The sequence below is a fragment of the Hippopotamus amphibius genome, chromosome 8 (assembly GCF_030028045.1).
Source record: "Hippopotamus amphibius kiboko isolate mHipAmp2 chromosome 8, mHipAmp2.hap2, whole genome shotgun sequence".
In the NCBI taxonomy this organism is placed as follows: domain Eukaryota; kingdom Metazoa; phylum Chordata; class Mammalia; order Artiodactyla; family Hippopotamidae; genus Hippopotamus; species Hippopotamus amphibius.
In genome coordinates, this window is record NC_080193.1 from 113,530,535 (window position 1) to 113,558,010 (window position 27,476).

The 27,476-nt window shown below is 36.3% G+C and overlaps 2 protein-coding genes across 3 annotated transcripts; both read right to left on the reverse strand.

Moving 5' to 3' along the window:
* Window positions 1-1,708: 1,708 nt before the first annotated feature.
* Window positions 1,709-7,219, reverse strand: ASNSD1 (asparagine synthetase domain containing 1). The gene is made up of 3 exons (XM_057746583.1): window positions 5,762-7,219; window positions 5,287-5,468; window positions 1,709-2,157 (listed from the first exon to the last, which is right to left on the reverse strand). Exons 1-3 carry the CDS (start codon window positions 7,217-7,219, stop codon window positions 1,872-1,874), a joined length of 1,926 nt encoding a protein of 641 aa, XP_057602566.1. The 3' UTR covers window positions 1,709-1,871.
* Window positions 5,332-11,486, reverse strand: ASDURF (ASNSD1 upstream open reading frame). 2 transcript variants are annotated; one of them, XM_057746585.1, is made up of 5 exons: window positions 11,290-11,486; window positions 9,111-9,164; window positions 7,934-8,009; window positions 7,244-7,310; window positions 5,332-5,468 (listed from the first exon to the last, which is right to left on the reverse strand). In XM_057746585.1, exons 1-5 carry the CDS (start codon window positions 11,377-11,379, stop codon window positions 5,465-5,467), a joined length of 291 nt encoding a protein of 96 aa, XP_057602568.1. In that variant the 5' UTR covers window positions 11,380-11,486; the 3' UTR covers window positions 5,332-5,464. The 2 variants fall into 2 exon arrangements, with proteins under 2 accessions (XP_057602568.1, XP_057602567.1); XM_057746584.1 differs by lacking the exon at window positions 5,332-5,468 and having other exon boundaries at window positions 7,172-7,310.
* Window positions 11,487-27,476: the final 15,990 nt, after the last annotated feature.

The window sequence follows — 27,476 nt, forward strand, 5'->3', positions numbered from 1 at the left end:
AAAGCCAAGATTGGTCACAGAAGCCAGGAGAAGAGAATGGCCAACTTCATTGGATGCTGCTCTAGGTCAAGGGAGATGAGAACTGAAACTTTTCACTGAATTTAGCAACAGGGAGGGTTTTGGTCACTATTTGAAGGCAGAATTTCTTTTACTCCAACCATGTCACTATCTTAGCTGCTGTGAAGGTAGTGAATATTAGTAAATTTGTGATTGCAAGGGATGTCAAAAAGTCACTGTCTTAAGAGAGCTGCATGTTTGCATTTATGAAGTATGAGTAATGTGAGTAATTACTCTACCTAAGACGTTTTTGTTCAGGTACCCAGATGGCTTGTCCTAAGTGGGATCTTAGGAAAGACTGTCCCTTTATTTTAAGGATTAACATAGAGCTTCATTCCAGAGTTTATGGGATTAAATAGCAAGAAAGAAACTTGTAAAAAATTAGGCCCTCTGGGGACTAATAAAAACTCCCAAACTGAAAAAACAAGCACATAGAGAATCCCGCTAGAGCAGGCGACCTGGAGATTCCCTTCAGGATTCAGTTAACTTAATACACGGAAAGCTCATAGAATAGTGCCTGGCATGTCTTTCGTATTGAACTATATTATTATTATAAAAGTTATTATATTCAACTTTAGGCTGCAGGGCAAACCTCTTAGTTTATCTACTCTCATTATGAGTGTCAATTTAGTGCTCAGAACTACGAGATATTTGAAGTTCTCTGCCTTGGCATAGAGGGTTGAAAGCTATTCAGGTAACATCTAAATCTGGTTTGAACATATTTGCCAGGAAATAAAACTCAGGCATGTGAAAGTCTTTAATACATGTCTGTCAGTATCCTAAGATTTCTTTCCCACTATAATTAAAAGAATCAAAGTATGTCCAGATCCATAAAGTTTGTCAGCCCTAATTAAGCATAGATCCCAAATGTGACCTTGGTATGGTGGTCACAACTGAATATTGTCGGTGGATGTCAGGTTGTAGTGAAGTTGAGTGAAAAGGTGGAAAGGGTTAGTGTGGATGGGTGGCAAGAGATGGTAAGTACAAGAAGATGCAGGACCAGGGATGTGCATTTTAAATTGGTACAGACTAGAACATTTTAAATGATGATAGGAAGGGTACTGAAGAAGAGGCTGAAGATACCAGAGAGATGAATGTAAGGTTCCTGAAAGGCAGGAAGAGTTGGGATACAAAGAGGTGGAGGCACAGCTTTTTTGATGGATGGATGGATGCATACGTATCTCTTTCTAATGGCAAGAAGAAAAGGATGAGTGAACACACAGGTAAGTTAGAGCTTTTGGTGTTGGAAAGTTGAGCAGTTCTTAGCTCAATGATTTTGATTTCTCCGTGAAAATCCCAGGTCATGAGCTGAGAATGGGAGAAAGAGAGGGAGGTCAGAGATTTGTGGGACAGAAGAATATTTAAAATAGTCTTCAAAAGTTCTCAGAGCAGGACAATGAGCTGCCTAAAGAGGTGTACCACGTATCTCTCAGGAGTGGGAATCTCAAACAAACTGCTTAGCTTCTCTAAACCTTACTTCTCTTATCTGTTAAATAGCAACAATTAAGTCATCTCTGGATACAGCTACCATGAAAAGAGTCAATAAAAGCTGCCTACTTTCAGTGTTGCTTGTGGGACATTACTATGTAAGAGCTCAAAACAAAGTTAATATCACAATTTAAAATATCCAGGTTGTTCTTTCAAGTATAATCTGTTTCTCCGGAGTGCCGATATGATTAAATTGGTTGCATTACGCTACAAGTAAAAGTTCACATAATGAACTTTACAGCCACGTTATACAATAATAAAGCAGCAGAGTATTTTATTTTTCTTTTAAAATCATCCTTCAGTAAATGTTGTTACACTGTGAAATATCACATTTTAATCTCTTTTTCAAGAGAAAGGTTTTCTAAGGAAATGACTTGGAGCCTTCCACATTTATCAGATGCCTTTTCATTATTGTTTTCCATTTTTGCAATTCTGGACCCAAATTGCATGGCCCGTTTTGGCAGAAGAGCAGAGGTTGTTAGACCAAGTTCCACTGCTGCAAGGCGCAAAATTAGTTTTTCACCAACTCCACGGGGTAAAGTCAAGTTTGCCTTTTCCCAAACTGGTAGGGAATTTAGAAAGGAGACAACATTTTCATCCAGGAAAGGAAATCTAAAATAAAAAGTATAGCTATTATTAAAAAAAAAATCAATCTGTTGTAGTTATTTCTTTTGCATTTTATTCAATATGTCAAAATTTACAATATAAATTTATTTTTGAGGGCACTATTTTTCTAGATAAAAATATTCTAGTTATTTGCACAATTTTATGGCTAAATTTAATTTCATTAAAAAACTATTTCACAACACTTGTCTAATTTTAATACATATGCTAAAATATAAAGAAATTCCCCGAGTAGATAAACAAATTAAGCCTATGATGTCAAGAAATAATTTCAAATTGTTTCACAAGGTATCTTTGGGGATGCCCTGAAAATAAGCATGGTCTTAATTATTCAATCTGTGTCTGCTCTTTACATGTCTAAAGAAATTGAACTTTAGGAATACAAAACCAATATAGAATGGCTCTACTATCCTGAACTTGTAAAACATTTACTTATGGCAAAATTCATAGTGTCAAAATTGTAATTACATTTAAACCATTTAAACGGTGACAAATTGGTGTAATAGGACAAAATATTAGATTAAGAAAAAACAACAAAACAACTTTCTGCTCTTTTGGCTCCCTAATTTCCTAGCAAATTCTGTTCTTTTTTTGTTGAAAATACTCTAATCCTGCCCCCTCCCTCTCCAATTCCTCAAAATGCAATACAATCACCCTAGTGTTTCTATTTCACTACATTTTATTCTAGCTTAAGTAGAGAGATCGGAACGGGCAAAGGCATTTGTTATTCAACATATTTTATAAAAATGAATTAACTGTGAAAGCAAATTTAATTAAGAGAAGCTAAATAGATTACGGTAAATATGTATGCCAAAATCCACAATAAATTGGTTTAGATCTAGCCCCTATAATGGTGTTTGTTAAATTACAATGCTGTATTAGCCATTTTAAACATTCTTCACATCCATTTTTACCCAAGGATGTCATACTGGGGTCTTTATTTTTATTTTTTGGCCGCACCATGCAGCATGTGGGATCTCAGTTCCCCGACCAGGGATCGAACAAGCACCCCCTGCAGTGGAAGTGTGGGGTCTTAACCACTGGACCGCCAGGGAAGTCCTGCAAGTTTTAGAATTAACTGCTTTTACTGAATAAAATAAATTCCCTTTTCTCTGACTTAGCTGAAATAATGGATGGAATATCTCTTTCTCTCTCTCATACACATATACCCTTCAAAAGGGAAACATTTTTCACACTTTGTATTGTGGCATTACTTGTTTCTTTATAATGAAATTTTGAGAATTATGATATTACATGTCATAACTGGCAACACAGGAATGACAAGGTAGAAACAAGAAACAATGACGTCTCAAAGTTGGTGTATTATGATGTTCCGATTCCCATGAAGCAAATTATTTGGACTCCTTGTTCTTGCATACTTGTACCCTTGTAGTAAAACTACCACTTAATAAAATAACCTACTTGAACAAACTTCTGTATTTTATAATTAAATGACACATCTTCTTTTATCCTTAATGCTTTAAAAAGTTGTATTCAAGAACTTGTTCACTATCATCAGAAACATGTTGTAGGTAAACACAAACTCCTAAGATTAAAAAAGAATATACAGAAGATGTGGCATATATACACAATGGAATATTACTCAGCTATAAAAAGGGATGAGATGGAGCTATATATAATGAGGTGGATAGAACTACAATCTGTCATACAGAGTGAAGTAAGTCAGAAAGAGAAGGACAAATATTGTATGCTAACTCACATATACGGAATCTAAAAATGGTACTGATGAACTCAGTGACAAGAACAAGGATGCAGATACAGAGAATGGACTGGAGAACTTGAGGTATTGGAGGGGGCGGGGGGTGAAGGGGAAACTGAGACGAAGCGAGAGAGTAGCAGACATATATATACTACTAACTGTAAAATAGATAGTCAGTGGGAAGTTGTTGTATAACAAAGGGAGTCCAACTCGAGGATGGAAGATGCCTTAGAGGACTGGGGCGGGGAGGGTGGGGGGGACGTGAGGGGGGGGAGTCAAGGAAGGGAGGGAATACGGGGATATGTGTATAAAGACAGATGATTGAACTTGGTGTACCCCCAAAAAAATAATAAAAAAAAAAAAGAAAAAAGAAAAAAAAAAAGAATATACACATGAAAATGCCTTGATCTCTGAAACTTTTAGATAATCTGCAACATACGACTAAACTGTGTTCAAAAAACATATGACAGAGGGGAATCCAGGACTGGAACCACCATTTAAATCAGTATGGATCTTCACAGGCATACTTTGTTTTATTATGCTTCATAGATACTGTGGTTTTGTTTTTTTTTTACAAATTGAAAGTTTGTGGCAACCCTGCGATGAGCACAGTCTATCAGTGGTGCCATTTTCCCAACAGCATTTGCTCATTTCATGTTTCTGTGTCACAGTTTGGAAATGCTTGCAATATTTCAAAGTTTTCATTATTACTATATCTGTTCTGGTGATATGTGATCAGTGATCTCTGATGATACCACTGTGATTGCTTTTTGTTTTGTATTTTTAAATTAAGATATATATGTTGTTTTTTTAGACATAATGCTGCTGTATACTTAATAGACTACAGTATAGTGTAAACATAGTTTTTGTATGCACCAGGAAACCAAAAAGCTCACGTGACTCGCTTTACTTGCAGCTGTCTGCCACTGAATCTGCAGTATCTCTAGGTATGCCTGTACACACAGGAATGTCTGCAGAGTCAGTCAGGCTCTGTAACACTGGAGGAGAAAGCCTGGGAGTTAGACTATGTCCTTATTGGGAGGAAAGCAAACATTCAAAACAAAACAAAGTCCTTTAAATACCTTCTCTCAATATTTCACTACCTCCAGTTTTACAGTGTTTCACTGTAGTGTTAAAAGCAATCATGTCATTGTATCATCTTTGAAAACTACTGAAAAGCCCTTTCTTGGAGAATGAGTTCTGGAAAAACTGTTCCTCTGGCTCCTCTACAGCTTTGCTTCTGACTGACTGTGTTTGTAATATAAAGGCAAGATACTGCTGCTACTGTTATTCACTTGAACAAGTCTCCAAAGAAAACAGAACCTAAAAGTCTCCTTTTACAGTCTACTGTTTTTACAAAATTACCCAACAACCCTCAGACAGATAATAAGAATTACCTTGCTTCTTTTCCATGATCACCAATAACTCTGTCATCACGACCAAGATTTCTAGAAGAAATTCGACCCAGTTCCATCTCAATTTCCTTATTCAATCCTTCCAGCCCGTGTGTCTGGAAGCGGACACGATGACGAGAATAACCTGCGAGCTGCTCATCTGCACCAATTCCAGTAAGAACTACCTATAAAGGTTTAAAGAAATCCATACAAGAAATGTTATCTACTATGCAGTAAGGTAAAATAACTGAGATAAAAGTCAAGCTTAAAAATCATAATCCCAAAGAACATTTTTGGAGAAAGGCCATAAGGCAAAGTCATACAATAGTAAAAGAGGCCCAATTTTTACAAAGTCATATACTTTGTGCTGTAGTTTAAATGCAACTGAAATACGCTATATTCTTGCAACTTAAACGCTAAAAGCTTTAAGGGTCAAAGTCAGGTCTCAGAAATCCTGAGCAGAAATACTGTGTCATACCTTTGCACTGCTCTGATATGGTTTTGCTTCATCTTGGGTCACTAACCAACCAGCTCCCCTGGAAGCAAACCAGACTGCACAGCCAATGCTATCATCCAACACTGTATCCAAGGGCCGAATTAAGTGGGATATGCGGGTTCTTCTTAATCTTTGCAGTTCTTCTAGAGAAACATTAATTTCAACAAAATTCCAAACCCGGGAAGGATCGGCAGCTTGCAGTTCCTTTAGTCCTGCTCTTCCTGTGATTCGATCTGGCACGTTGAATTGTGCACCAGGATTAGTAGTAGCAGTGACATTTTTAGAGGATTCTTCAGAGGGTGTTTCACAATGATTTTTCTCTTTTCTCCCTTTTTTGTTAGAACTAGCTGGTATGGTCTTTTCTTTAGTCATGAAAGCCACATTAAGAAGATCAATTGGTTCATCTAAAGGAATATGACGGTCAGCAAGGGCTGCGATGACCATGGAATCAATCCCTCCAGAAAACAGGATTGCAACATTTGCTTTCCTATTACTAGTTTTCAAAACTTCGCTTGGTATCCAGTTTTCATCCCTAGGTAAACACAACACACGTCTCTTGACGGCGACACTCAGGACATCGATGAACTGCTGAACTACTTCCTTCATGTGTCCATCAGTAAGAAAGACCTGAAGGGTCTCTCTTGTCAGTGGGACACTGGAAATGCTACTGTAATGGATCTCAGATGCAGCTTGTGGCAACATCATATTTAAAGGGACAACAGGTTCTTTAAGATACAGTTGAGCTTCATTTGCTACCACTGATACAAATGTTGGTGAATCTGCTGAAATTTGAGTCAAGCTATTAACACATTCTTTGATAGCATCTTCCCCAGAGTTACATTTCCAAGGATACAATTTTAAAACAACACCTTTGGAAATGGAAGTAGACTTGAGATCAACTCTGAAAATTCCAGATGCTGGAACTTCTTGCCACTGATTGGCCACTCCAGATGTTTGGGTGCCAACTGAAGAGAGGCAGAAACTCTTGCCCAAATTACTAAAATGCCAAAGCAGGCTACGACGACCAAAAAAATCCCTACCAAACCATAAAGAATGACTAGATGCTTGATAATATATAAAAGACCAAGGACCTTGGACTTTTGAGAAGAGTGACAAAATATCAGATTCATTATTACAAGAGGAAAGATAATTAAACATTATTTGGGTATCATTCTCTTCAGCTTCAACCTTTATTCCACTAAAGACTTCACCATTCCACAGGAATACATTGCCTCTTTCATCTTCCACAGGCTGGGCAGTCAACACACCTCTTAAGTGAAGCACATGACCAGAAAATAAACACTGGTAGTTAACATTAGACTTTAACAACTGTTTACTACTATTGGGTCCCCGCCATTTAAGATTACGTAGTAAATCCTCTTTCAAATCTTTGCTGAAATGCTCAACAGAAAAGCTTACTGCACAACAAATGCCACACATTGCTATGTAAAAATCAAGCTCTACTTCTTGATTTTGGTCTTCTCTGAGTTTTCTATTTCTTGGTATTCTTTCCTCAGCTCATCCAATATATCTGTGGGGGAGGGGAGAAGACATAGTAAGTGAAATAAAAATTCTTGAACCTTTACCTGGTAATTCAAAGGGCAAAACAACTATTTTCCAAGATCAAACCATAGGAGTATATGTACTGTGTTGGCTTGAATAATAATTTACAACAGGTTTCTAATGAAGAATGTTTATTATTTAGGGAACTCGTTTCTGTCTGTTAAACGCTTACTTTGACCCAGGCATTGGGCTATGCACATTATATACACATATCATTTTATTTAAATCCCATAAGACTTTGGAGGCTCAAAGTGATTCACTCAAAATCACAAAGGTAGAAAGTGGTAGAACAATATTTCATACCTAGATCTCTCTAAAATTCTAAAGCTTATGTTAATTATTATCGCTTCCTAACACATCTTACATTTTTTAAAATTTGATTTTATTTTTACTGTTGACATCCTTGGAAGGCTAACTTGAAGAAAACCAAACCATTGGATTAATTTTATTAACAGGTATACCACCATCCAATCTTTAGATATATATTTAAACATTCAGATGTGGACAGTATAATTCAGGCACCATCATGAATTTCTACAGAAAGCCCATAAAAGAATTTGTGTTTCTACATAATGTACCAAAAAAACTTACTTTTGCTTTCAGAAAGCATTTCTGTTCGGTCTGCAAGAAAGAATATGTTGCTGTTCTGTTGCTGCCTATATACTTTCTGCAAAACATAATTTAGGCTAATATCATGATTTGATCTAAAAAGTAGATGTTAAAACTCTGAACTGCTTGAACTTCAGTTACATATTCAGAACAATACCTTAGCGAATACAGATAAACAAATAGAACTCACCCATTATCCAACTATCTAGAAATTGCTACCATTAACACTGAGGTAGAACTTTTTTTCTCTGCATATACTATAATACCATCTTTCTTTAGTAATTTTACAGTTTATTTGGTCATTTAAGTGTTACTAACTCTTCGCCATTGTAAATCAATGTTGTGACGAATGTCTTTGTCACTAAATTTTTGCCACTCTCATGATACTTTCCTAGGTATCAATTCCTATAAATAGAACTGCTGGAACAAAGTGTTACATGGCTTTAAGACTTCGATACATTATGCCAATTTGCCCTCTAAAAAGTTTGTATCAATTGTACCTTAACTTCTAATATTCCATATATCAGAAATGTTTAACTTGTCAGTTATTAAGTAACTTTTTAAATGCTTTAAAGGGCTCAAATCATTTCTTAACTTTAAAATATATCTTTTGGCAGTATAACAACATATGAAGCAGTAGCTTGCTTGCTTTTTTATGAATATATTAATGGAAATGAAGTTAAATAACCATGTTAAAGGTTTGGAAACTCAGTAAAGAAGCTGGGGGTTGTAAGGGGAAGCATTTATCTTTTTTTTTTTTAAACACAATCACATTCACTTGAATAGTTTCTCCTCTTCTCAATAAAGTTCATTTATTTCAAAAGAAAACACCAAATTCAAGCATAAAATAAATACCATTAGTGACTACAGCTCCAAGATAACATAGTACAATTTGTATCATTTGGTTTGAAGGCAATGTGAATTGCATATGATGGCGAAAAGATTATCATCAGCTATGGTTAATATATAGACATCTATATATGATATATATTTAAAAATCATGGACACTTTTCACTTTTGCAATTTAATTCAAAAATCCTGAAATCTTGTAAATTTTAATATAAATATAAATCATATATAACTCATAAATTTTGTATACAGTTAATAAGATATAATCAAACCCTCCCACATACTATTCAGAATAACTCTGATAACTCACCCTGTTCTTCTTCAGGTTAGAAAGCTCATCCACAACAATTTTTTGTTCTTTAATCTATTGGAATAAAGAAAACATTCTTAAATCTAAGGTTATCAAAGTATGCTCAATAAGGGCCCTTTAAAATTAAAGATATAGGATAAGGGGCTATAAAGTATTGACTGTCCAAATGGGCAGTCTGTGAATACATAGATTCAACAGCAGTCTGTGTGGAAGTGCAGGTGGGGAAAAGTTGGGAGAAGAAACAGTGATTAGACTTACAAAGCGTCAGATGGCCCATTTAGCCCAGACAGGGTATTGGTAACCAGAATTCATTCATATTCAGGCAAAAGCCATAGTTAATAAGATTTATAGAGAAAGTGCAAAAAAAAAAAAAAGACAGTATGCACCAAAACTCAAAAGTAATACCAACTTTTCAACGATTTTTTAGCTTTTTAAAAAAAATACCAAATGGAATGAACAGTGGGCACTCCCCGCCCCAGCCAATACCCATGCTTTTCACGATTTATGTACTAAATGGTGCAGCCACACATTCAGACTAAGCAAGTAGTAGTAAGTGCCCTACCTGGGGTAGTACGACCCATCACTTTCCATCTTTGCTTTATTCCTCTGTATCTCAAAGGCTAGCACAGGACTGGCACTATTGAAATAGGTCTCACTTTTTATTAGCAGAAGAGGGCTCAACTAAGTGGAAACTCAGTTTCTTTTAAACTCTTTTCAGTAATGGTAGTTATATTGTGAACATGACTGACTACACACTATCTCTAGAGCCTCTAAAACCACATTTTATCACCTCTGTCTTACCTCGGACTCTTTGTCCTACCTCAGAGGCCTCAAGGATCCGTCATACATCAGTATAAGTGGCATGCTATGGTAGTAATCAGAGCTGGGTGTGTGTGGTTTGAAAATTCATTCCCCACAGATGTATACCTTTCTTGCTCTGCAGCTGACAGTCACTGTAGTAACTCGACTGAGACTGAGTTGAATTCCAAGACTGAATTTGTACAACCTCCTTGAGGCTTATGTTTGAACAGCACCTTCCCATTCATTTTAGGAATGGCAGGTATATGTTCGTACTTCAGACAAGGAACTGTGATAGAGGGATTAGAGACTTGCCCAAGATGCCACTGTCAGTTTGGGACAGAACCAAAGTATTATCTAGGAGATCTATTACCTGAAAGGCTATAGCCATCCTCATCTCAAATATATTTTTTAAGTTTTGTTTTTTGTTTTTCTTCTGTTTATGGCAGTTAAGATTTGTATTCGCTCCCTTTTGGGGGCAGGGGCAGAAGAGTGACAGTCAGATACCTGTTTTAGGAGCATAGCTCCGACTAGGGTGAAGGATAGACTGGAAGAAGATAGCAATGGATAAGGAGAGACCAGTTAAAAAACCTTTGCAGGATTCCCTATGGTAGATGAAAGAGGCTGGTTTAGGATGGTTAAGAGTGTACACAGTGATAAAGGGACATATTTCAAATGGGCCTCAAAAGTGTAACTGATAGGACTTCGTGATGGACATAAAGGCTGGCTCCCAGGTTACTGGCATGGATAACTGGATGGATGGTGGTGACATTTTCTGAGACAGAGAATACAGGCAGCAGGTCTAGGGTGGGTGGTATTTCTATAAGTTTTAAAAGAGAGTACATAGAAAAAAACCCAGCCATGAATCTCAAAGACATTATGCTGAATGAGATACGGATATGCTATGATTTCATCTATATGATGTTATGGAAAGGATAAAACTGTCCTGATGCAGAGCAGATCAGGGGTTGCCAGAGGTTCTGGGTGGGGGAGTGCATGGCTAAAAAGGGAGTCTTTTGGGGTCATGGAACTGTTCTGTATCTTGGTGGTGGTCACACAAATTTATACATGTGTTAAATTTAGAGAAAGGAAAAGAGCCAAATTTTACTACATGATAATTTTAAAAATAAAACTTTAAAAAAATCGATAATTTGGAAAAAAAAAAAAAAAACACGCACACACAAAAAAACAACTAAACCTCCGCCCTACTGCCATCTGGGTCAAATCTCGGGGCAAGTTTCAAGGTCTCTCTTATAACTGTAGCTGTCAAGGCAGCGGGGCAAAGCCGAGACCTGACCTCGCGGCCGCCGTGCATCTTCTCCGGGAGAGAGCGGCGCCCCGTGCCGAGTCTGGGGGCCTTGTCACCTCGTCCCACACTCACCTTGCTGCTGAGATCCTCCTTGTGTTGGGTCGAGTTGTCGGTAGAGACCAGCCCGGCGCCGTCCTCGGGTCGCGCACCCCGGCCAGGCATCTCCACCGTGCATCAAATAAGCAGGATGAGCAGCCCGGAGAGCGCTCTAGCGAATCCCAGCCCACAGCCCCAGCGCCTCCGCGCTCCCAGCGGCTCCACCCCCTCCCTCGTCCCTTTCCCATGATTCCTACCAATGGCTTCCGCGTGCTCACTGGAACGCCTGCGCAGTCCCGATCGGTCCTGGGAGCAGTTGCGCGCGTGCGCACAAGTGAACAGTGCTCACGTGAGCGGAGGCTGGTTGTGAAATCTGAGAGGTTCCTGAAGGTCGCCTAGTGGATGGGATGTTGAAACGCCCTTGACCCCGTGGCATCCGGTAGACTGTGAGTTAAATGCGCCCCCCAGTGGAAATATAAAGAATAGAAGCGCAGTTGAAATACAATGTAATATTTATTATCTAGGCAAGAATATGAAGCCAGGCAGAGACTTAAGAGATACGTTGTTGGCAGTGGAACTGTACAGACTTGGTAAAGTTTTTGTTAACTTGTTATTAGGGTTAAAAGATAAATACAGGATTCCCAGTTAAAAATGAATTTCAGATAGATGAATACATTTTTAGTGTATGTCCCATGCAATATTTACAATACCTCACTCCTATGAGAAAAATTATCCGAAACTTGGAAATAGGCAAGAGCTTACCAAGGTGTTCTTTCGTAGCTTTTCTGGGCTTGACTTTCTGTTTACCAGGCTATTTTATAATTCTGTAGAGGTAGGGGGTAACGGGTAGATTTTTGTCTGGCATATGCAGATAGTTTCTGTCTGATAGACCAGATAACCCCACAGGTTGTGACTTATTGTTCTGCAAGATATTAATCAATTTTGCATCTAACTCTGTAATCCTACCCTAATTTTTAAGATTAATATATGTCTACTTTCTCATAAACTTTTTGAATTGGTTTTAGCATCTTATTTGTTCCCTCATTAATTAATGAGTTGAATAAAACTTTGACAAATGTTCATTTTATATTTGCACGACATGGTTTTCTCTTGTTGAAAATTATACTTTAATGTAGGAAATCTCAAGTTTCCACGGAGATGTCCAAGTGAACTCGTGATGGAGCCAAACTTTATGGCGAAAGGAGTGTACCTCATGGGTTTTTTAAATCCAGGAATATCTTGTATTGGCTCAGAGCAAATCCAAAGTGGTAATAAAACTAACTGCTATCTATTTTTTCTTTTTACTGATTTAAAAAAAATTTGTTTTTGTTTCTGATTTATGCGTAGCTAAGTTATTCTGCATTGGTAGCAATGATTGGGAATTTGTTTTTATGACCTAACCATTTGGTGATACCGGTTGGATGATGGAGATTTAGTCTTTATTAGAAGTGAGATGACAGAGAATCCAGGTTTTTGGTCTTTTTGTTTGTCCTTTGTGAGCTAAAATTGATTGAGAATGTTGTGCCCACTGGGAAGAACAGCTTTTTGAGATCTGAACTGGTGAGTTTTTGTGTTTCTCTGTTTACTTTCAACCTGGGGTTGAGGTTGTAAAACTGAAATTATAAGCTCTCTATGTGTCCGTGTCTATAATTTATAACAGGCTTTATATTTTGCTGAGCAGATGTAAAATGTTTTCCTGCTCTGTAGGGTACTAATAAGTGCAATTGTAATGCCTCTTAAATTAAAGGAACTTTGTTCTGATTGGTCTATAGACATACATATGCACTTGCATAAATCCCCCAAATTAAAAAAAGCCCAGAATTTCCAACGTTTTAAGTGTGCTAAACTTAAAAAAAAAATGTCCTTACAAAAACTGCCAGCTCAGAAACGTTTGAAGAATCCAAGTTTATATAATTAAGGTGAGTCTTTGGAGAAATCAGCCTGGATTAATAATTTTGGTTTAAGAAAAAAAGGCAGTTGTATGTCTTTTCTCTGATTTATCAATGTTAAGTAAAATAAATACACATACATTGTAAGAATGACATTTAGATTTGTTTTCTCATGAAGAGATTAGCTAGCTAATCTGAACTTCCTAAACTACTTATATTGATTTACTCATTAAATAAACTAGCATTATTGCTAGAAAATATTTGTTTATGAAAAATGTTAATTTGTGTTCACTAAAATGTTATTAAGACAAAATTTTTATGTCAACAGTAATTATGTTTTGTCCTATATAAGTTTAAATATAATTCCAAAATCCTTAGGTAACTTAAAACCCTAAGGTAATGTTAAATTAATTAGTAATTAGTCATTAGATAACTAGATTATTTTAAAAATTGAATACTGAAACATTGATTAATAAAAGCATAATTTTAAGTTTATATACTTTTGCTTCTTGCTTTTGTATGATATAGAATGGCTATCCTTTTGGGTCATGTTAACGTACATGTTTATTTTTGCCACTTTCAGACTGTGTGAAAGGAATGTGTGTGGCTGCAGACAGTTATGTTATGTGGACTTACGAGCTGTATTCATCTGCTGAAATGCTTGCATATGAGAGTTCTCAATAATCTACCTCCAGTTTTCCTTGTGAAACAAGTTACTGAATTGGTTAAAAGTTATAATTAATATGGGAGCTAAGACCACATTAAGGGCAGGAGTAAGGGAGCAGGTAAGGTAATAGAGTGAGTCTTGTTTTGAAAGAAAGAGAGGCCTAAAGTGTCACTTGGTTCAAAATATGAAAGAGCACAGTGAAAGACAAAAACTTGAGGAAGTATAGCAAGTTGGAGAAGGTTTGATGAAAGTGGATCTTATTTGCCTTGGTTTGTAATGCCAGGCTCCAAAAAGAAAATTTGAAATATGCCAAAATTTTGGCAAAGTACATTCAGTTTTGAAGTCTTATTCACAAGATAATTATTTTTTAAAAACATTACTGCCAAATTTTATATTAATTAAAGACTAAAACTTGGCATTCTTTTAACCCACCTCCTGGCTCCATTTCCCAAAACCTTTAGGATTCACTGCAGTTGATCTGGTGGGAACCTAGGAACATGCCTCTCCTGACACTGATGCATAGGATGTCTTCTTAATTAATGTTTGGGGCTGATGGGGAGGCTTATCTGTAAAGCTAAAGAGAATGAACTTCCCAGTGTATCAGTCTTTGTACCTCACGTTCTATGGCAGTGTCTGGCAGAGTGGGAGCTCTGGTTAATGTTTGAGTTAACTCTGACCCACAATTGTTTTCCTACTAGGTAGCCAGAACCACCGCTGGTTGGTCTACAGTTATTCATCCCCCTTTGGGAGGGGTGGTGTTGGGAGAGCCTTTGCTTATGGCTCTGCTGTGGTTCTGATGTTTCTCTTTACTCACTGAGGCCACCCAAGATGATGTACTACTAAACCATATGGTGATAATCATACTAGTATGGTGATAAACTGTTTTCAAAGTTGTTTCACATTTTATCTTGTTTTTCTCGTGTTTATCCAATTGCTTCTATCTTCCCCCTCAGTAGCTGTAACTCCTGTGCTGCTTCAAGTCACACTTTAGGGTTACTTGGTATCATTTGTCTTGCCTGACTGGTTCAGGGCTGCCCATCTGGAGACCAGGATACAAATAGATAGGCTGTTCTTCCTTTTTTCATGTGTCTTTCACTTAAGTCCATTGCTGTTGTGTATCCTACTTCATAGGATAATTTCATATATTTCCTTCTGTTTAATAACACATAGTTCAATATTGACCATTTTGTAAAAGGGAATGGTATTCTTAGCTTAGCTTGCAAGGTTTTGAATAAATAATATCCCAAACACTGTTTTTCCTTGCTTTCTCAGTGTGATCTAACACAGATTCGTTTCTAGCCATGTAAGTCTCCATCCTGTCTCTCCCAAATGAGGTGTGGCATAGTGCTGTGGATCCCAAGTACCAGCTAGTAGATGGGTGACCTTCTTACTGTATAAAATCATCTGAAAGTCTTGATCAGTTTCATGCAGATTTCTCAGTCCTTTCCCCAGATTTACTAAATCAAACCTTTGTGTATGAGACATGGTTGTCTGCTGCATAACAAAGTGCTTACCACTTACCCTATAACCAGAATGTCTGGGTTTGAATTTTGGCTTCTATGTATATTAGATGTGTGACTTTGGGTAAGTCATGAAACCTCTCAAGCCCCAGTTTCCTAATCTGTAAAATGGGAGTAATAACAGCCTAGCTCAGAGGGTTGTTGTGAGGATTAAATGAGTTAATATTTGTAGAGTGTTTTTTTTTTTAACAGTTTCAGGCACATAGTAAGCAGTATCTAAGGGTATGTTAAAGAGATGAATCAGAAGTTCCCCCAGGTGATCTTAATGCAAGGTTTATGAACCAATGGAATGGAAAGAACCAGGCTCTGAAATGCTTGACCCATCTCTCATTGAAGATATATCCTCTCTTCTACTTCCAGTGATTCTCAGCAGGGCTAGGACCGTCCCCAGCTGAGGCTTTCAAAAATATGTGGAGGCACTTTTGGTTGTCACAATATTTGGATGGTTCTGTTAACTCCGATGGGGGCAGAAATAACTGGGAGCCAATCGAAAGGAGACAGACTGAACTACAGACTCCAAGAAGCCTGGACTAGCAGGCCAAAGGGCAGTCTCAGGGAGCAGACAAAGGCACTGAAAATCACGTGGGGTGGAAATAGAGATCCAGATCACAAGGAGGTGAAATCAAAGGAGAGGTAATATTGCAATCTAAGCAAGTGATTCGCATCAGAGTATTCTGTCAGAAGATGACGGCCTGAGATATTGGATTAGTGTTTGTAAGCAGCCTCTAGGGTCTGAAAGGGGAACTACGTGGTCTTTATCAAATCGGCATTGGCGGGACACGGGGACTAAGTCCTAATAAGGAAGCGAGTGCCTCAGCTTGATCTTTGTCCCTCAAGGGAAATAGCTGAGTCTCCAGGCCCTGGGGTGGGGATGGGTAAAACCTTTACTGCCTGACGTAAGATTGGTTCTGAAGTTTCACTTCAGCTGTGGAATGTGGAGATCAGATGCTCCTGGCTCCTACAGACAACATCACTTTGGGACTTTTCTGAGGTAAAATGAGGTAAATGAGGACCCAGGGTGCAAAATTTAAAGAAGTACTCATTCTCAGGGCCCTGCAAATGAGTACCTCTTTAAATTTTGCACCCTAGGTACCTTGTACACCGCACCCTAGTCTCAAACCTGCTCTTATGCCAACTAGATTTGAAGCCTTCATTGTTGGTGGGTTTGTCTTACAATGTAGTGCTCAGTGCGGCTTGTGAATGACACCAGTGAAAGGTGCTTCATATGCTGCTCTGCCCCGTGTTTCTTTACCTGCCTGCCAGTTGTGTAAAAGGCTGACCAGGATTAGCTGCCGCTGTAACTTCTGCCACGCAGGTGCCATGGTCCACCTGCTTTCCCAAAGACCAAGGACATGTTTACACAGTTTTGGTCTACATCATTGAAGAAGCAAAATTAAACGTAGCCGTCTCTGTGTGATCTCATAGATCACAGTGAAGGACTGAGTCAATTAAATGAAAGAGTTACGGAATTTTTAGTGTATGAAAAGTTGCAGATAGTGATTAGGCCTTTACTATTACCAAATTTGCATTTTGATGTTTTTAAAATATGTGGAATTGTGTCCACCTGAATGAATCAACAAAAACAAAGTCTAAATGATGTATCAATGATAAATATTTACATATTCAGATAATGTTTTTCTTTATAGAATGCCCTCATTATAATGCAGAATTCTTAATAGCAGGGTATTTTCACCCCAATTCTGATTGTTAGTAATAATAAAGTTTTACAAAGCTGTTAACCAAAATCTGTTTATGGCAACAATCTAACTTTGCCTTTGAATCTTTTTTTTTTTCCCTTTTGTGAAGCACTAGCCAGGAAAATATTACTAGTACTATCACAGTGTAAACAAGCAGACTTGTTCAGTTTACTGACATTTATTTGCCTGTAGGTTCTATTGTTCTGGTGTTAAAAGCATTGCTATGCAGTGGTTATTGGCTCGCCCTAGTGAAACAAAACAAAATAGCACAAGGATATGTGTCTGAACCTCTTGATGATTTTATAGTGGAAGTTGAGTGTCCAAAGAAGGCTGAGATTAAATTCTGGATGACGAAAGCCAGACCCACTGCTGGTTTAATGTCATCAATGTACGTTTGTGTGATTGAGGCCTCTTAAAAGAAGGGACATGTATGGATTTTGCAGAAGAAAGAATATTGTACAGGGCAGGGGAAGAGGAGGAAATGAAAGAGTAGGAGGAATGTTGGGCAGTTAGAACTCTTAGGAGACTATTTGGTTAAAAAAACAAAAGACAAAAAACTGGAAATTGGGACTTCTGTGGTGGTCCAGTAGTTAAGACGCCACGCTTCCACCGTAGGGAGCATGGGTTACACCCTTGGTCTGGGAACGAAGATTCCACATGCCACAGGGCGTGGCCAAAAAATAAAAAAAAAAACCCTGGAAATTATGATTATACTACTGGTATAATTGTGATTTTTACTTAGAGTCAGGTAAATGAAAACAAAACTTAACTAGGTAGAGAATTCTGCATGACTATAAACCTATAATTGGGTTTTTGTTTTCAAGAACATGGTTTAAATAAAGCTAAACTTTAATTAAAAAACTATTTAAACTTTTATATAAGAATAAAAATTTCTGTCATGAGACCACAAGACTCTGAACCATTTTTTCATCTATTCAGTTAAGGAATTATTACTTTTTTTAAACTTTAAAAAGAAATTATTTATTTTATTTTTCATTTTTTGGCTGCATTGGTTCTTTGTTGCTGCACGCAGGCTTTCCATAGATGCAGAGAACGGGGGCTACTCTTCATTGCAGCCCGCAGGCTTCTTATTGCGGTGGCTTCTCTTGTTGCATAGCACAGGCTTCAGGTGCATGGGTTTCAGTAGTTGAGCATGGACTCAGTAGTTGTGGCGCACGGGCTTAGTTGCTCCGCGGCATGTGGGATCTTCCCGGACCAGGGTTCGAACCCGTGTCCCCTGCATCGGCAGGCGATTCTTAACCACTGTGCCACCAGGGAAGCCCAGGAATTATTTTATTAATAAATTTGGTTTTTTAAAAAACAAAATATTTTATGAATTTTCTAAGCGTAGTAACTAAAATACTGTATCCTTTGTGATATTTGAAGAAGGATACATATTAAGAGAAGAACAGGAAAGGAACTGGTGGGAAAGGGGTGTCCTTACTGGGATCCAAGTGTACCTGAAACCAGCTATCTGAAGCTGGTGTAATATTGTATAGCCCTTTATTAGAGTGATAAGCTCTCTTCCTTTTTTTCCTCTCTCTCTTTTAAATTGAAGTATAATTGACTTACAATACTGTATTAGTTTCAGGTATATAATATAATCATTTGATGTTTCCATATATTATGAAGTGATCACCATAACAAGTCTAGTTACCACCGGTCACCTTACAAAGGTATTACAATATTGTTGACTACATTTCTGTGCTACACATTACATCCCCATGACTTATTTTAAAGCTGACAGTTGGTACCTCTTAATCTCTCTCACTTACGTCCTGCATCTCCCCACCGGCCCCACAACCACCTATGTGTTCTCTATATTTATGAGTCTGTTTCTGTTCTGTTATGTTTGTTTTGTGGTTTAGATGTCACATATAAGTGAGATGTTACAGTATTTCTCTGACTTATTTCACTTAGCAAAAATACCCTCTAGGTCCATCCATGTTGTTGCAAATGGCAAGATTTCATTCTTTTTTTTATGGCTGAGCAGTATTCTGCTGTATATATATATCACATCTTTTTTATCCATTCATGTCTTGATGGACACTTAGGGTGCTTCCATATCTTGACTATTGTAAATAATGCTGCAATGATCATAGGGGTGCACATATTTTGTCGAATTAATGTTTTTGTTTTCTTTGGAAAAATACCCAGAAGTGGAATAGCTGAATCATATGGCAGTTCTATTTTTAATTTTTTGAGCAATCCATGATGCTTTCCATAGTGGCTGCACCAGTTTACATTTCCACCAACAGTGCATGAAGTTTCCTTTTTCTCCACATCCTTGACAACACTTGTTATTTGTTGCTTTTTGATAATAGCCATTCTGACAGGTGTGAGGTGATAGCTCATTTTGATTTGCATTTCCCTGATGATTAGTGATGTTGAACATCTTTTTATGTGTTATTGGCCATCTGTATGTCTTTTTTGGAAAAATGTCTACTTAGGTCCTCTGCCCATTTAAAAAATTTTTTTTGAGTTGTATGAGTTTTTTATGTATTATGGATATTAACCCCTTATTGGATATATCATTTGCAAATATCTCCTCCCATTCAGTAAGCAGCTTTTTTGTTTTGTTGATAGTTTTCTTCACTGTGCAAAAGCTTTTAGTTTAATGTAGTGCTGTTTGTTAATTTTTTGCTTTTGTTCCCTTGCCTGAGAAGACAGGTCCCCCCAAAAATATTGCTAAGATCGATGTCAAAGAGCATACTGCCTATGTTTTCTTCTCAGAGTTTTTTTGGCTTCAGGTCTTACATTTAAGTCTTTAATCCATTTTGAGTTTGTTTTTGTGTGTTGTGTGAGAGAATAATCTATTCTTTTGCATGTAGCTGATCAGTTATCCTAAACATTTGTTGAAGTTCTGTTTCTGAACTCTACAGTATCTCGATTTTTTTTCTTTACTCTTTATGCCTAGCTGTTTTTAATTCTAAAATTAGAATTTTTGATCAAAGGGCCTTATCATAAAGTTTACATAATCCCCTATTGATAAACTAAATAAAATGCAATAGCAGCAACAAAAATCCCATAACATTTCATTGTTTCCTCCTCCATGTAGTTAGGAAATTATTTTACACCCCAAGATAAGTAAATTCTAGTCTTAAAAAATGTGAAATCCTAACTTCTAAATCTGATATAGGTCTAATTCACTGTGTAACCTCCAGCAAGTTTCAAGAGCTCTATGCCTCAGTTACCTCTTCTGCAAAATAAGGATAATAAGCACCTGGATCATAAGAATTATGATGCTCCCTAAAGGATTGCTTAAACACAGCGAGGATAAAGAGAAGAAACAAAAAATAACATTGAAACACCCTTGGATATAGACTACTCAAACAGAAGTTATTAATAAACTTTCCAGGAAAGTTTTAAAAGCTCTTCTATAATTGGAGACCCAGTTCATCTCTAAGGACAGTCTTACATTTCACCTACAAAGACTATTTTTATAATATATCAATTATGTTATATATTTAGAATATACAGAATATATAAAACATTCCAATTTATCATTGTTAGTATATAGATTGATTTATAGATTGATCTTCTGCCTTGTGACCTTACTAAACTCACTTATTAGTTCTACTAACTCTTTTGTAGATACTTCAGCATTTTCTATGCATAAAATTAGTTGTCCGTGAATAGACCGTTCCCCCACCCCCGCCGCTTCCTCCCTCCCTCCCTTCCTCTCTCTCTCTCTCTCTCTCTCTCTCTGGCTTTCTTGCTTTCTTTCTCCAGTTTGTGAGGATTAGAGATGACACATGGAAATGTGTGCTATAATAATGCCTGGCTGGGACTGTTCTTGGTGAATGGTGGTATGGAAATAATATTATAATTTCCTATCCTCACAGCACTTTGGAAAGGGAAGTAAATCAGAAATACAAATTTTCCTTTAGGAGAAGAATTAACTGTAGTTAAACCAGGAAGTAGTCACATGGACCTTTAGTTTATCCAGTGCAAAAAAGTTGTCCCTTCTCTGAAATATTTGCAGGAACTTCTGGGTTACAGGGCTTGTTGCTGGACTATTTGGGATGACAGTCATAAATCTTCACTCAGACTGCATTTTACTACACTCAGATCTTTCTTCTGGGTTTCACTCTCCCTAAGCCTCCTGACACTCTTTAGTCTGTTGATGTGATGAATTAGCTAGATTGCTTTCTGAATGTTGAATTAGTCTTATATTCCTGGGATAAACTCCATTTGGTTATGATGTATTACCTTTTAATATTTTTTGGATTCAATTTGCTACTATTTCCTTGAGGATTTTCACATCTAGGTTCATGAGAGCTGAGGGTCTGCAGCTTTATTTTGTTGCAATGTACCTTTTTCTGATTTTGGCATCAGGGTAACCCTAGCTTCAGAAAAGCATTTGGGAAGTGTTCATATAAATTTTTTTTGGAAGAGTTTATATAAATATTACTATTTCTTCTCTTTATGTTATGTAAAATTTACCAGCAAAGTAATCTGTGCCTGGAATTTTTTTTGTTGAACAGTTTTAAAAAAACTATTGTTTCAATTTTTAATAGATATAGGACTGTTATATGTTTCTTTTTGAGCTTTGTCTCTGTCTTTCAAAGAGTTTGTCCCTCCCTCAGGTCTGCACCATGTGGAAGGCTTGCTCAGATCTTAACTGTGAGCACCAATGGTTGTGAATTTCCCTTGCACTGATGGCCTCCCAGATGATGTATACTCTCACACTTTTCAGCAATTCATTGAAAACATTAGCTGAATTTTTCCTTTTGGCTTGTGTGGCATCTGGTGGGGTCTGTCCCAGGTAAAAAGTGCTTGTGTCCTGACTCTCACTGAGAGATCTAACTTTCCTTATGTTTTGGCTTAGTTTGTTGCCCTGTGAACTCAGTTCTCCGATTTGTTCAAGAAAAGTTGTGATTTTGCAGATCATTCGTTTTTTGTTACTGTAAGTGGGAGAGTGATTTTCTTTCAGGCTTTCTACAACCAAAGGGAAGCTTGAGGTCTAATAATAGTTTTTTTTTAAATTGTATTTAGATTTTACTTATAAACAAATGTTTAGGTACATATTTGTATCCTCTTCCCTTCTTTTAGGTAGACTGTAACATACTATACATACTTTCCTCCACTTTGATGTTCTTATCTAATATTATATCCTGGAGATGATTTCACAATAGTGAAAGCAATACATATTTATTTCCTTTTACAGCTGTCCAGTAAGTACCCCATCATGTGTTGTCGCTTAGGTGATTCAGTCATCCTTCTATTTCAGGACTTTTGGGTTATTTCCATTCCTTTGCCTTTACAAGTAGTACTTGTAAAATAAGTACATCATTACTTGTTATTCCTGTTCCCTTTTTACATGTTTAATGCTACATTTTTCTCCCACATTTAATATGGCAATGTTTTAAGGTGCTCTGCACCCAGAATCCCACTCATTCCTTCTTTAGGAGTTTGGTGCCTAACCCAGACGTTCCCATGCTTTTTCAGTTCCAAGTACCCTGAATGTCTCCATACCTTTTTATTGTCCAAAGCCAAAGCCAAAGCCAAGCAAGCAAACAAACAAACAAACAAAAGAAACGCCAAACAATTCTTTTTACTGAGTAATCAGGTCCAAAAATGTAAGAAGTATTTGCATTTTAACAATTTAGTAGCCACTTGAAAAAAATAATACGTATAAATTGAAATGGAAAATACCATTTACATTTTATTCTTAATTAGCCACAAATGCTAATGGGGTGTGTATGACTGTTGGGCACTGCATAGCTTCTCAAACCTTGGGGTCAGATTGGACATCACCACCCTCATTTCTATTCCTCAGTGATTTTCATGAGATATTTTTTATTTATCTCAGCAACCACCCACTATCTTTGCAAAGATATGACACTGTCGAAATATAGTACAATCTAATGTTGAAACTGAGAATACCTCAAGCAACCAGTTCAAGCCATGTCCAACAGATGTCAGTATCACTATGTTTCCTTCAAAAATTTAAAATATTCCATTTTGTCCCTGTGAGTTCACTCTGACACCCCAAGGCACCTTAGGGCACAGTTTGGGAATCCCAGGCCTTGCCATCTTGCTGCTGTAGTCATCACTGACAGTTTAAAAATCTGTGACCTTTAAATACCTTCACAGCCAGGTTAGCCTTCTTCCAATTTAACAACCAGATTCTACATTCTGAACACAACATTACGTTCACCTTCATTTCCCATTTCTTGTTACCATTCTTCTACTGTTTTATTCCCCAGAGACCCAACTCTGAGTCTATTCTCTTAGGCTAGAAAATCACCTACCATCTTCTTACTTTCTTATCTGCATAATCACTTTCTTATTCCACTGGAAAATAATAAAGTACATATCTCTATTGACAATTCTCTGAATTCCTAAACTCAACAGTTAAAATACTAAATTAAAAAAAGGTGTTATTAATACCTCGCTCCTTATGACCAACATGACATTACTGCATGCATAGTTGGAAAGAATGTGCAGTTGCACGCTATAGATATAAAAGCTAAAGAGCTGTAATAGTAAAATATAGTATAAAAACAAATTGATATGATGAATTTTCAGTATTTATTGCCTTTGTTTAAAATATAATTTAATTGTAAATTTATGCAAATTAATTTAAAATAATGGTCACATTTAACAACCAGCTTATAAAAGTCCTAAAAATTTAACCATTAGCCAGTTTAAGCTGACTTCAACCACCACTCTTCCTAAAGCTAAATTTTCAGTTATGGAATTAAAGGGTCACTACAAAGATACACTGTACAGCACAGGGAATATAGCCCATGTTCTGTAATGACTAGAAATGATGTATAATCTTTAAAATTGTGAATCACTATGTTGTACTCCTGAAATTTACATAATATTGTAAATCAGCTATACCACAATTTAAAAAAAATTAAAGGGTCAAAGGGCATGGGGTTTTTTTTGGCTCATGTTCATTTTGTTAGGTTGTTGCTACCTCTTAAATTTTACTTTGTGATTATCATTGCTCTTGCCCTGATTTCTGTTTCAGTCTTTGCCCACTGGAATTTGAAATTGGCCGTGGTTGGAATATATACCCCACATAAACTGGCAAATGAGACAGGTGGAGGCTTCTCTACTCCACCTCCCTCTCCCCGCTCCCCGCCCAGAGAGCAGTTGTTAAACATTATTGACACACCACTGTTCTGATTAGGATATAACTTAAAAGTGAAATGATAAGCTGTGTGTAAAGAAATGTTCATAGCAGAATTATTATTAATTGCAAAAAACTGAAAATACTTTAAATTGTAGGTCAGGGCTTACAGGGTTAATTTAAGGTTTTAATTCTGTGAATCACTTTGCAGTTATAATATACACAAGCTATCTAGACACATGGAATAGTGCAGCAATACAAAATAATGTTGAGTGAAACTATTATAATTGTGTGAAAATTGTGTACATAAAAGGATAAAAATTGGAAAATGTCCAAAAAAATTTAAAGTTGTTTAGGTGAGAGCACATTACATCCAGAAATTATCTTAGTTTTGGTGATTGCTTATTTAGTGTTATATATTTAATCCCACATACCTCTTCTTTAACTTTAAGTAAAGTCTTTTGTATTTTGAAGAACTGAATTGTGGGAATAAGAAAACTTTAGTGATGTTGGCAGAAACAGTATATAATAACCCTGGAAACTAAAATACTAATCTTAGTATAAGATGACTTCCAATTTATAAGTATTTTAACATATGACATTTCATGTACTCTCCAGCAATGCTGTGGGGTGGGTGTGATTTCGCTTGTTTTATAGATAGGAACTTGTAGCTCAAAAAAATTCAGTGACTCATTCCAAGGGCATGCTTCAAGGGAATGAGAAACTCCAAGTCTTTTATTTTCCTCAGGAGGAATTATTTATTTTTACTTGTAAAAGTCCATATCAGAGCATCAATTAAGCATTCGAATGATGTATTCTAATTAGTAAGACTAAAGTCATGATGTAAATGTCATATTTTTGGAGGAGAGGAAATGTACACATTGGTAGAAGGGCGTGTTGTTATAGCTTTATATGAACAGATGGGAAAGCAGTAATTTTCGAAGTAGCAGCATGTATGGCAATGTGGCATAGGAAACCAAGGGGGCTGTGGTACCAAAAAGGCCTAGATTTGCATTTTACATCCCTTTTGACTTTCTTGCTATGTGAATTTAGGCAAGTTCTTAACGTCTTTAAACCGAGGTGTTCTCCTCTGAAAAATGAGCATAATAACTCCTACTTACTAGTGTTTTTGTAAGCATGAAAAGTACCCTGAAGTACTCTAGTACTGAGTAGTTCCTCAGTTATTGTCCAAACATTGTTAGAACGATGCTCCTATTAATTTTTTGTGTAAAATTTTAATAATTTATTTAATTAACACAGAACATTTAATTACCATTTTTGGGGTGACAGTAAGTTAATTAACATTTTAATGAACATATTCTACGTATATATGTATATATATGCACACCCAACCATATAACATATAAATTAAAACTAGTTGTAGTTTGCACGCATTATTTTATTATATTCAGCCTTTTTAGAAAATGAAACTATTTCCATATAGACTTTTCATGTACCAACAATGTCTGTATACATATATAGTTTGTATAATTATTGTTTTTCCTATATGCCTGACACCAGCTTGACATATCACCGTTTCCTTCATCATTTTAGGCATGTTTTGTTTGTATGAACAATGCTGCTTTATCATTTATGGGATTATTGACTGCTGTACACCCACATATGTACATAGTGTAGCAATACATCCTGTGAGACATTTTATGAGAGCCTGATGGACAGCTTTCAGTTCACATTTGATTGGCCCCAAATGGTCAAAGATGGCCAGTTTTGAAAACATATTTGAGAACTTCATGCTTCATCGGTTTTCCCAAAGATGACGCTAAATATTTTGGTATTCAAAGCATCCTCTCTTGAATCACCTATTGTGATATAAATGGGCCTTGCTGATTTTCTCTGTAATCAAAGGTTTTTCCAAAGATCCATGAAACATCACTTTGCAACATTAGTAATATCACTTTGCAATTCATTTTCATTTTGTATATTTTAACATTGGTTGTTTCCAACATCACCAGTAGCCAGAGCCTAACCCTTCATGATGAAGATAGGTTCTGTTATTCATGGAGGCAAGGAGGGAAAGAGATGTTTGAGTGGAGACAAATTTTATAGTGGTCAGGTCATTATTGAATGATTGTGGGATGTGATGATTTGTCCTTCCCTACTCAACACAATTTCTCAGGGACCTCAGATAATAAATCACAAATAACAAATATGCCTTATAACAAAACAAACCCAAAACAAGCGGGAACAGAGATTTAATAAAGATAAAATTTGAGATTGTAAAACGGATTTTTTTTAAAAAAGTAAATACAATAAAAAGCTGAGTTCTCAGAAAAGATTAATAAGCCTGATTAAGGAAAAGGGAAAAAAAAGATATAAATTTAGGAATTAGAAAGGGAATATGAGTGGAGACAAGAAAGAGATCAAAAGAAAACTTTTTAAGAGAATATAATCTATAATTCAGTGGCAATAGATTTGAAAATCTAGAGAAAATGATTTCTGATAAAATATAAATGAACAAAAGTGACCCAAGAAAAGGAAAAAAATAGAAAAAGACTAATAAACATAGAAGACATGGAAAAAATTGTTGAAGAAATACTATTTAAAAAGGCATTAGGCCTGAGTGATTTTTACTACTGACTTCTTTCAAACCAGAAGTAGTAGACAATTCCTGTATTTTAACTAGTCTGATTCATAAACAATTATGAGGAAACTCCTAATTTATGAAGCTAGCATTGTCAAATGCCAAAACCTGATTAAGCTCCCCAAATTTATGAATATATAAGCAAATATTTAATTAAAATATTAACAAATCGAATCCATCATTAAGCTGGAAGAAGACCATAGCAAAGCAGAGTTTATTCCAAGGTTACAAGGATGGGTTTACTTGTTGATGACCTAAATGACAAATAGATGAAGCCAAGATGTTAATAGAAAAATGGAATTAAGCAGCAGTGTCCAGAGGTTTAAAGCAAGTTAAAGAGATTCCTTTAATATACTTACAACCAACAATTACTCTTGATAAAGTGCAATTACTCTAAATTCACCAAAAACATTTACAAGAATTGCCCACAGTTAAAAGCTAAAATTTACTGTTTAGTAACAGATGAGCATTTATAAATCACATAACCATATAATAAAATCAATAGATGTTAAAATCTGGCCATTTAAGAAAATAATATAATAGTGCATTTCAGATAGTATGTGTCAGTTTTAAGCTAACTAAGTTATTACAAAATTAATAAGACTATTTTGGGGAAAAATTTTTGGTGATGGTTATAATGTATATTCCTCATAGTCAAAAGAAGTTTTATTAACATATTTTTGCAATTTAGGGAATTTTTAATAGCTTCTTCTTTACACTGATCAAATATTCTGTTTAGAATTTGAAAATTAAGAAAACAT